The 11,487-nt window shown below is 46.9% G+C and overlaps 1 protein-coding gene across 1 annotated transcript in view; it reads left to right on the top strand.

Annotated features, from left to right (window-relative positions):
- Positions 1–2,038: 2,038 nt before the first annotated feature.
- CFAP77 (cilia and flagella associated protein 77) overlaps positions 2,039–11,487 on the top strand; it is a 133,691-nt gene continuing 124,242 nt past the window's right edge. Inside the window, exon 1 of the mRNA XM_068553728.1 lies at positions 2,039–2,230. Within this exon, the coding sequence (XP_068409829.1) occupies positions 2,039–2,230 (192 nt within the window). The remainder of the gene's footprint in view (positions 2,231–11,487) is intronic.

Raw genomic sequence — 11,487 nt, 5'->3', positions numbered from 1 at the left:
AGTCAGGGGTTGGCAGGGGCTCTGTGGTGCGGAGTCTAATGCACATTGAACTTAGGTGGAGGTTAGAGGTAGAAGAAGCCCTGAAGATCTATTCCGATTCTCCCATTTCCACTGAGTCCGAAAGAAACTTAGCTTATGATTAAAAGTAAAGCTTTAAGCAGGCCATCAAGTCGAGGCCAGTATACATGCCACTCAAACTTTTAGTCTTACTGCATAGTGAACACAATCACACCAGCAAAGAGATTTCTCATGGAATCCTGTAACAACCCCCTGTTGTAGGAAATCTTTATTAGGTAATATCAGCCTTACTTTGTGGATGAGAAAACTAGGGCTTCATGTAACTTGTCACAGGGAAACTTGTGTGGCCCCAGCTAGGATTCAAACCTGTGATCTTTCCACTACTCCAGTATCCTGTGCCTTGCTGCACCACCTGACTTCCTCTGTGTGAGCTGCCAAGCAGCTTTGATTAAAAAGTGCACAACGTGCATTTATGTGGAAGTGAAGCAGGCTAGAGAAACCATAAAGCGTACATCATACACCTGTCACCACCCAAGGGCCGCTTCAGGCCTTGGATGGACAGTTGGAGGTCTGTCTGATTTGCTCTGGAAATGTAGTGCTGGTGTTGTCCACTGTTGCTGTGCAAGGCCTTGAAGTGCACGTTTGTTGTCTGTGCAACTTCTCTGTGGTGAACCCCTTACCCAGAGCCTTGTGGATATTTGCACATTTAATGAAGATGATAATGATGGGTGAATGACCCCACTAAAGGCTGGAACTAGAAGGCAGACTAGGGATCATCCAGGCTAGTGGTTCCCCAAACACTGCACCAATCACTCGGGAAGCTCTTAAAAAGTGCGGATTTCCAACTTAGCATACAGACTGCATATCAGGCACCATTATTGTATCACATTAAAATCCGTAGACATAATAGCATTGTAGTTCTGTATGAGAATGTCCTTGTTCTTGGCAGATACATGTATTTAGGGTCAAATATGATAATGTCTGCAGATCTTTTCAAAATGGTTTAGCAATGTGTGTGTGTGTGAACAGAAAGTAAATGTGGCAAATACTAAGGACCAGTCAGTCTAGGTGAAGTCTATATGGGTTTTCATTGTACTCTTCTTTCACAGTTTCCATAGCTTTGAACTTAAAAAAAATCCAAAGGGGAAGAAGGATTAAAATGCAGATTCTCAGATCCCATTTCCAGATATTCTGATTCAGTGAATCTGTATTTTTCAACTTCCCTTTATTCTGTTGCACAAAGTAGGGTACCATTGATTTCATTCAACTCTAGACTTTTCCCCCTACCCATTTCACAGAAGAAAACACTGAGGACCCAAAAGGTGACTAATTTGAGATCACCCAGTGGATTAGCAGTAATATCAGGCCTGGAATGCGGATTTCTATTTCATTCTGAAACACGTAGTAACGCTCTGCCCCGGGCTGTGTGTGTGTGCGTGTGTGTGTGTCGCTGGGAGAAGTGGGAAGGGGCGGCGAGAGGGGTCGGGGTAAGTGGGGTGTGTGTGTGTGTGTGTGTGTTTGACTTGGAAGTCAAGTGTAAATGGCCTTCTAGAACTCCGTCGCTTTTAACACAGCCCAGTGGTAATTCTTGGGTTTTTCTCAGGTCTACTTAAGAAAACTCGAAACACGTCCACTTAGGTGGCCAAAAAGTTTCCTGAAAGTAAATCGACCAGCCCTGTTCCAGTGCCGTTGGCGTCCTGTCGCCATGGAAACGGACGATTCCATTCTTCCTCAAGGGGTGGTCTTGATTTTCTCTCCTTTTCGAATCCGCAGCGCGGCACCCAGAAGACGCTCTCAGGAACCAGAGGGGCTTATGTAGGTCTCAGCGCTCCTTGCAACGAGCGGGCGGCGCGAGCTGGGCGCGCCTCGCTCCGGAGGGAGCCCGGCGTCCGGGGTCCACCCCGGGGTCCGGGTGGTGCGTCCCGGGACTGGCGGAGGGCCCCTCCGAGTTCCGCACCGGCCCCCCACCTGGGAAGCGCGCTGGATCCAGCCGGCTGGCCGACTCCCCGCGACCCCCAGGATGCCAGAGGCCAGGACCTCCTGCCACGACCTCACGCGATGGAAGAAGAAGCCGCCGGTTCGCCGCACGGTCAGCCAGATCTGCCCGCCCCCGCGGCGGCCCCTGACCGTGGCCGACATCCAACCGGGCATGGAGAACGAGAGGCTGGGGGTCGTGCGGGATTCCATGTTTCAGAACCCGCTCATCGTCAAGGTGAGCCCTCCCCACGCCCATCACCCTCTTGCGCTCGTCCCCTCACTGGGCACCCACGCGGCTGGGGGTTTCCACGCGTCCTGCCCCGGCCCCACCGCCCCGCTCCGAGCGCGGCACTGGGAGCTCCAGCTCTGGTCCAGACAGACCTGGACCCCCGGGCGGTCACGGGCAGGCCGCATCGCCTCGCTGAGCCTCAGTTTCCTCATCCTCAAAGTGGGATGATAATGGCACTCATTAAAGGGAGTGATTGGGAAGATTGCATAAGGTAATCCCTGCGAGACCCCTGACACGCGGTAAGCCCTCCACGTTGGCGGCTATTTGCATATGTATTCACGCAGGGTGAACCCACAGGGTGACAGACAGGTAGCAGCACCCAGACTGCGTCCTTACCACCTGCCAGCCCTCGCAGGGTGCAGGCCGCCTCTCCCGATTCCCCTGCACGCCTGGGCTGCTGTTATGTAGCAAGTGTTCTGTATGTCTCTTGAAAGCATCACTTCACACGTTAATTTCCACCCAATCATACTCTTAACCAGAATTACGACCCTAAGAGACAAAAAGCGCGAATCTCTGCCCCAGGGGTCCCACAGGCACAAACGAGCGAGGGAGCCGCGGTTTCCAACTAGGTCGCCTCCTCTTTGATCGCACGCTCCCTTACATTAGTCACGTTTCGGGACTGGTGATCACCCAACGCTGGCGTGGCATCAACGCGCCTTTCCGGGGCCCCAGGAAAGGTCAAGTTGAAGTTTGGCGCTTGGGAAGCTGGTCATGGAGCAATTTTACCATGCGCCACTGGAGGGCAGTGTGCCTTTAAAAATGCGCGCAGTTCCCCAGATTCCGGTGGTGGAAGGCGCAGGTAATAACCGTGGATTCAGTAACAATTATTTATCTGAACGCCAGGAGCTGTTTAGAGCCCAGAGGTTTTGGTTGTTGTTAGTTTTTTGTTTGTTTGTTTCGTACAGGGAACCTGGGCTTTCTTAACATCGTGGTAGAATTAGCTGAGTTAACTGGCTCCTATGAAAACACGGATTCTCTCCTCTTGCCCTACCCAAACTGTTTCCTGGGCCAGCAGCTGGGAGAAGCTGGCTTATCACACTAGGCACCCTTCCATCTAACACCTCCCCTTCCTAGGCCTCCCAAAGTGGAGCAAAGTCCTTCACTTATTTCTAGGTGAGAAGAGCCACTCTCAGAGGACAGATGGCACAGACAGATGGGGTTCACCACTCTGGGATCAAGGGGAGAATCAATTTCCCCGCCTCTGATCATTGCTTTTACTCAAGCAGTTACTGGTGGACCAACTCTTTCCTACTTAAATACAAAATGGACAGCGTAATGGAGTTATTCTCCATGGTGAATTAAGAGTGTGTGATACCCACCCCAAGCTATAATATATCCATAGAGACACATACATACATATAGGTATATGCATAGATACATGCACATTGTACATACACATACACTTTACATATATGTATGCACACATACACACATGTGTATGTACAATATACATGTGTTTAACATGTATAACATACATCTATAAGTAAACATTTCCCCTCCCTTTTTTCCTTTTGCTCGTGCTGCATATCAAGAAGGACAGTATTTGGCCTCTGGATGGCACTAGCTGAACAGCTTCCAGATGAATTCAGTCCTAATTCCTGAACTTGAACTTTGGGTTGGAAAATGTGCAGGAGACACTGACCCACCACCGTGGGTTCTGTCTTCAGAGCATGAGACACAGAGCAGGGCTGCCCCGTCAGCGGTGACTCGGCTCAAGCAGCAGGGGGCGCCCTGGTGATCGTGCCCAGCTTGTCTCCTGTCAGGAAAGCAGGTCTTTCCTTCTTACTTTCCTCCCTCCAGTTCTTGATGGGCCGTAAGGTAGTTTCAGTAGCAGTAAAGATTATGTCCACATTTCAATACTGACCACCGCTACCAGATTTTTCTACTAAAATCTGGCCTAAGTAAAAGCTGCAGAAACATTGAGAGCAAGGAGTAACCTTGATTGTTACCTTCTCCAGACCCCTCCTTACACTGGGGATGCTGAGGCTGTCTGTGGTGGGTTCTTTGTGCAAGGTTCTGGCAGAGCCGGGTGTAGAAGCTACGTTCACTGTCTCCCAGCCCAGCTTTACTTTTACCACTCCAAAAAGTTTCCTCTATTTTAAAGGAAATTTAAATTATGAAAAAAAAAAAACTTTGAGGTTTTCAGCTCTCAAGAAAAGAAGATTGAAAGTATCCAAGATGGTGGAGCCTTTAAAAAAATCTTTTTAAAAATAATATATTGCTGAAATTTCTGTTGCGGCATGGCTTGTGGATTTCTTGACTGTGGCATGTCAGTTTCACAATCCCAGATTTTCAGATCCTCCTTTCTGTGCGAGTTCTCATTGTGTGCAGCAGAGGTGAGTGTGCCCTCTGCCTGGGGTGTCTGCAGGAGAATGATTGGAACTGAAGTATATTTTGGTTTTGTCTCAGTCTGAATCTGAAGGTTGCATCTGTATTGGGGGAACATAGCACCTTAGAAAGAGTCATTTACTCCCTCATATTGGGGAGTTGTTGCTCAGATTGTTTTCTCCAGTGAATAGGATCGGGATTTTTTTTTTTTTTTTTTTTTCATTTAAAATGCAGACACACTGCCTGAACAAACACGACACTGCTGTTTCACACCCATGGAATTTACCGGGACGTACACACATCAGTTATTCAAGAACATGTCTGCAAGATGCCACCGTAACCAAGTGAAAAGTGAAAACCTCAGACATCCAAGCTGATATTTTATCAGCAAGTGCTCAACAACTCTTTGCCTCATTTAAAACCAAGCCAACTGGCTATTGAGTGGGGCTGATTGAATCAGCTCTATGTTTTAATGTGGCCACAAGAAGATGTAAATGTTTTCCATTAGAAAGGGCGTCTATTCTATTGTATAAAGTGACGTGTGGTTAGCCAGTTTTCCTTCAAATGTGACTCTCTGGGAAGAATAAAATTAAATAGAGAAAGAGCCAAGCTTCTCCCTGCTTGATTCTCATTTCCCCAGAACTCTGTGACTCAACAGAGGATCCTGCTACAATAGCCTTCAAGGCTCCTTCACAGAACCTGTCAGGGTGCACCCTTCCTGCCATCGGAACTCGGCTGATATCCTGTCAATACAATTATGGGGAGAGACTGTTTGGTTTGCTCCACTGACAGCCTTGAATCTTCTGTCGCCCTGGAGAGGCAGGCTAGGTACAGGGGTGGAATTTATTGAATTGAGCATCCTTAGAGGGTGCAAATGATCACGGCACCCGATGTTTTTCACAATTTCTCGCCGACTTTGTTTTTCTGTGGGGCTTTATGTCACAAACAAGAAGTGTGTGCATTTGTAGGATAGAGCTATAGAATCACATCATTCTGGGGTTGGAAGGAGGCTTACAGCCATCTAGTCCAATTCCTTTTTTGAGGCTGTTAAGACCCAGAGAGGGGAAGAGACTTGCCCAAGGCACTACCCTGACCTGGTCACAGAAGTGGGATGAGATTTATGTCACCTGACTTCCAGACCCATGCTCTTTGGCCGCGATACACAATTAGTTAATGAATGACAACCCAGATTGGTTATATCTGTACATCAGGCAGTCAAAAAAATGTTCATTGGTGAATCCGATTCCATTATTGTTTCACTCAACATTCCTTCCAGAGTGAACTCTACTAATTTCTTGGGATTTGTTGACAGCCAAGAAATATTTATTGAATGTTTACTGAGTACTCTGCACCATCCTAAGCTCTCTTGGGGTCATAGAAACAAGTTCAGAACTTAGCTCTTGCCCATAAGGAGTTAATTATTTAGCTGGGGAGACAGAATATCTATATATATCACTATATATATGTATTTCATATGTATGACATATATTGCTTAGCATAGCCCCTGCATCAAAGAAAGCTCTCAGGAAACATTAGCTCTTACTATTGTGCACACGCATGCACACACACACACACACAGATAATAAGACAAGCAATGTCATGGGTCACCCCCCTGTAAGTTTCAAGTTTCTGCACTCCCCGGAAAGGTTCAGATTTGGGGGGAGGAAACCCGGAGCAGGACTCAGGAGGCTTTATAAAGGAACAGTCCTGAAACTGGACCTTGAAGGGTGAAAAGGTAGATTCTGATCAGGGGTGGAGATTGGGAGAAACTCAGCCCTCCGGGGCCAGATGACTCGACCCTCCTTAGATCCTAAGGGTTCATAGATTTTCACCCCAACCCGACTTCTGTTTCCTAAGACTCAACACCGCTGCTGGGATCCTTATCATCGTCATCACGGGGAAGCATTTATTTAGAGCCAGCGTGTCCAAACTGGATGCTCTACAAAATTAGGCAACCACACTCAACCGCACTAAGAGCCTGACATCTCTAAGAAATATTGATGCTGGTGAACATCGGCACGTAGGTAGAGACAAATGCAAAGAAGGTGGGCAGACAAACACACAGTCGGGCAAACAACCCAGCGTAGGTCAGTATTTTTATCATGTTTGAGGGAAATGGGAAAATGTTATATTCCGCTATGTATTGCAGAGAATATGCCTTTGATTGCTCAGATCCTTTTACGTTCAATTTACAATGTAACTGGAGAAAATAAAACACAAGGAAGGGGGGCTGAAACTGAGCTGCCCATCTTAAGGACCCAGTCTCGGCAGGCTGGTGGGCAGCTTTCATTTTTCTAGGGAAAGCTACGGGGTTGTTGATCCCTGCAACTCTTTCTCTCTCGGTCCTTTTTTTCTTTTTTCTTCTTTTTAAATCAAAGCTTCCAGCTTCCTGGCGCCCAGGCACATCCTTCGGTGAGCAAGGGTGAGCAAGCAGGGGCTGCAGCAGTGCCCAGCCCCGTGGTCGGTTCAGAAAGGAGACCCGCTCCCTCCCAGGCTTTTTACCACTGGCCCCGGGGTGGGTGGGTGGGACAGATCTGCTGGAGGAGGGGCCCGCCTTCCTCTTTGTCCCTCTAAAAAAGGGGGGCTTTGGCTTTGAAACGTTAATGAAGACCTCAGAATGCGGGTTCCTCGGGGATGAGCTCAGCCCCCTTCTGAACACTCCTCTCAGATCAGTGGCGGGAAGGCCGTTCCTCCAGGAAGAATTCTGAGTCCTGGCTGAACAAGTCAGCAGTGGCTTCCAGCACCTTCCAGAATCTTCCAGGCTCAAGTGCTGCTCATAGTAGAATTTAGGCCACTTTTCCTGTATTTGAAAGACAAAGTTTTCTTGATTTACGACTGGCCCTGTGGACAAAATTTCAACCCCCTATTTCTTTCTTTCTTCTGAAAAAATTTTATTTATTTATTTATTTTTAGCTGCATTGGGTCTTTGCTGCTGCGCACGGGCTTTCTCTAGTTGCGGCGAGCGGGGGCTACTCTTCATTGCGGTGCGTGGGCTTCTCATTGCGGTGGCTTCTCTTGTTGTCGAGCACGGGCTCTAGGTGCGTGGGCTTCAGTAGTTGTGGCACGCGGGCTCAGTAGTTGTGGCGCACGGGCTTAGTTGCTTCGAGGCATGTGGGATCTTCCCGGACCAGGGCTCAAATCTGTGTCCCCTGCATTGGCAGGCAGATTCTTAACCACTGCACCACCAGGGAAGCCCCAAACCCCTATTTCTAATTGCAGTGGTTTTCAAGTCATTCACCTGTCTCTAGAAGCATCAGAGTTCTCGTAAAGTATCTGATTCAAACTGCTTGTTAAGAAAATGCATCTTTGACTGTTTAAAAAGTATAATGGGAAGGAAACGCAATTAAAAGTGTTCTATATGAAATGCTAACAGTGGAGACCACCAGCTTGTTAGCAATGATTTGAATTGGTTCATTTTGGGGCATTGGTTCTGTCTTTGTGCTGGTCCTGCAGTGAATGTGTCACAGACCGAGAGGATTGGAACCAAGCTCAGACCCTGCTGGACTTGTAGGCTGGGTAAATCCGTTTCTGGAGGCCAGTGTGCAGAGTGATTGCTGTGGCCCTGGGAACCGGGCTCTGTTAAACCTCAGACACATCTGCTGGGCCATCGCTCCAGGACCCTCTGGCTGGCTGGGCAAACAGAAACAAAGGCACAGTCACAATCGTACTACATTGTGGTTGGTTTTAGCATATACTGTAAGTGTTGGGTGCTTCTTGTCTGACTTCTGTATTTGTTAAAAAAACAAAAACAAAAACAGGACGTGAGCATTTGTTGGTTGTTGATAACAACTCAACTTTAAATGAAATCGCCCCTTGACTCTCCTTTCAAGCTCCTGAATCCGTGTAAACGAAGACTGTGAAAACAATTCCAGGCTGCAGCTGGTGTTTTCATACCATCACAAAAGATACAGCAATAAGTTGGATAGCACAGGGAACTCTACTTAATGCACTGTGGTGACCTAAATGGGAAGGAAATCCAAAAAAGAGGGGATATATGTATATGTATAGCTGATTTATTTTGCTGTACAGTAGAAGCTAACACAACATTGTAAAGCAACTATACTCCAATAAAAATTAATTAAAAAAAATAAGTTGGTAGCCCAGGCAGATATAAAACTGCAGCCACCACACTGGAGACAAAGGCGGTGTAGATGTCAGGCCATGGAGCCAGGCAGATCCCAGGGCACGTTCTGTCTCAGCTGCTTTCTTGTTGTGCCACGCGTGAGGTTATTTACATTTGAGCCTCAGTTTCCTCTCTGTAAAATGGGCTGTTACAGTTGGCACCAGCCATGGGGGAGTTGTGAGGGTTCAATGAGATGACACAGGTGTGCCAGGCCCAGGAGGGCACTTAATATGTGGGTACTTTTGTTATTTTCCATTATCCTGCTTCTAACACTTACGTTCCTCAAGACAGCCTTATTCTCATCAATCGACTTTAGGTAAATGTCCTAAATCTGAACTTACAAATGTATCATGAGACGAATCCACTCAAGGGCTTACTCTTTTTCCCCTTTGTGCTCTCGTTGAAAATTACTGTTGCCCACCCCATCTCATGCTTCCTGAAACTGTGTGCCCTGAAGCAGATGGGTTCGCCCTGGCTAAGGGTGAAAACAATTCGGTTTCTAGCTCTCTTGAGGGTTCTTGGGCAAGTGGCTTAATGTCCGAGCCTGTTTCCTCATTCGTGAAGTATGGGTGCTAATAACTACCTTGTTTACTTCTCAAGGATGTAATGAAGACTGACTTAAATGAGACACTATCTTATGGAAAAGATTGTGACATTCTGGAAGTAGACCAGTGGTCCTCAATGGGGGCGGGGGAGCAATTTTGCTCCCCAGGGAACATCTGGCCATGTCCGGAGATGCTTTTGGTTATCACAACCGGAAGGGGGCTGCTACCAGCATCTAATGGGTGGAAGTCAAGGATGCTGTACAACAATGCACAGGATGCCCGCACCCCCCAAAAAAGGGAATCATCTCCCCAAATGCCAATAGTGCTGAGGCTGAGAAACTCTGGACCAGAAAAACATCAACATGTGGAGAATTCATTATTAGTTCATCCACGGTCCAGGGTCTCTTGAAAATGTAATACAAAGATTATAGAAATGAGATGGTTTAGTTTAATTGCTTCTCTATCCATTGTTTGCCTCTGTCCCCTGACTCCATTCATTTTATGGCCATTTTATTTTTTTTAATTAAAAAAAATTTATTTATTTATTGGCGTGCCATGCGTCTTGCGGGATCTTAGTTCTTCGACCAGGGATTGAACCCAGGCCCCCTGCAGTGGAAGCGTGGAGTCCTAACCACTGGACCTTTTATGGCCATTTTAAGTTCCCCCTTTTGAATCCGTTTCCTTTTCCTTAGTTCCAGGTTCCATACATTTGCTGGTTTCTGGCAGGGCTTATCTGTCTCCAGCCTCACCCACGTTGGAGTTTAAAAAAATAGAAAACATTTCCAGCAATCCATCGAGTGAGACTCTATAATTCATCAGATAAACTGATTAGCGTAGGGGCTGGTTTGTTGAGTAATCACTGACCACCGTGCACAAGCTTTGTTTCCCTGGCGCATTACCTTCTGAGGGCTTGCTTTGGTTGTGTTTTTCTCAGCATGAACTCATTTAGGATTTAAAACGGAATTGATTTGGTCCAGCAAAAATTAAGCTCACAGTGGACCAGAGTCCCAGCCTATCCCTTACACTCTCGTTGTGGAACGAAGTACAGCATTTCAGGGAAGCAAGTCAATGTGCTTTATAAAGAAAACAGCTGTATTTTTCCACCCAATAATTTAAAGGCACATCAGGGTTCGGTCAAGAAACTGACTGATGTGGGTCAATGAGCAGAAAGGTCAACATGAAGGACACACAGGGGGGAGAATAGCTCACCAAGAGCATTGTAGAAAACACATAATGAGCCAGAAAGAGGGGTCTTTTGATCTTTTATATGAACCAAACAATACATATTGGGGGGGACCAATGAACACAGAAGCGAACAAGATAAATTTCTTTGTGTGGATCAAAATCTTTTGTGTTTGTCCAGAGGAATGAAAGTGGAGAATCAGAAGTGCTTTGATTTCAAGGTACAACATTAGTGAAAGGCCACATCACTGCCAGGTGGCTGGCCATTTGGGACCAGTGGCACAGCATCCAAGCTGCCTCACCACATCAGAGAAAAAGCCCCAGCTAGCCGAAGCTCAGAGGCCGCAGCCTCCTGCAAAGATGGGGGCGCCCCAAAAGACATGGAGAGAGGCGATCTTATGGCCATAGCATTGCAGTTGAGGGAACTGGAAAATTTGCTGGCAACTTTTTGGGTCAATTTTGCTGGACACTAGTCAGTCTGGCCATATTGCCACACTAAAATGCCATTTTAATGTTCCCGTTATGAATTCCATTCATATTTTCCCACTGTCTCCCAGAGATCTTTAAGAACAGAGACACTGACTTAAAATTCTTTTTTGATATGCATTTGAAGGTATTAATGAACCCCTCAGTCAATGAGCAAATATTTATCACACACCTATAATGCACAAGGCGCTGGTGGAAACACAAGAGGTTTACGAATTTGTTTCCAAGGAGTTTATGGAAGAACCAGACTTTGCACATTAAAACCACTAATAAAAGTTATCAAAGGCAGAAGGAGAGGTGCTGAGAGGCATATTTGGGAGTGAAGGTGGGAGCAGTGTTGGAGCACCCAGGGCAGCTTTTGCACCTGGGCTGGGGCTGCAGAGTGGGTTGGATTCCAGTGGCTGGAAAGGAGAGGAGGGGCTCCAGGGGAGGGGCTGGCCTGAGCAAAAGTCTGAAATGGACAAGAACAGACAACTCTAGGATTCTATGAGGAAAGCAGTGGCAGACGCATTCACTCACTTCTTGAATTAACAGAATTA

Source organism: Eschrichtius robustus, chromosome 10 (genome assembly GCF_028021215.1).
Source record: "Eschrichtius robustus isolate mEscRob2 chromosome 10, mEscRob2.pri, whole genome shotgun sequence".
NCBI classification, from domain to species: domain Eukaryota; kingdom Metazoa; phylum Chordata; class Mammalia; order Artiodactyla; family Eschrichtiidae; genus Eschrichtius; species Eschrichtius robustus.
Note: the sequence above shows the minus strand (reverse complement) of the source record. Positions and strands in the feature narration are given on the sequence as shown.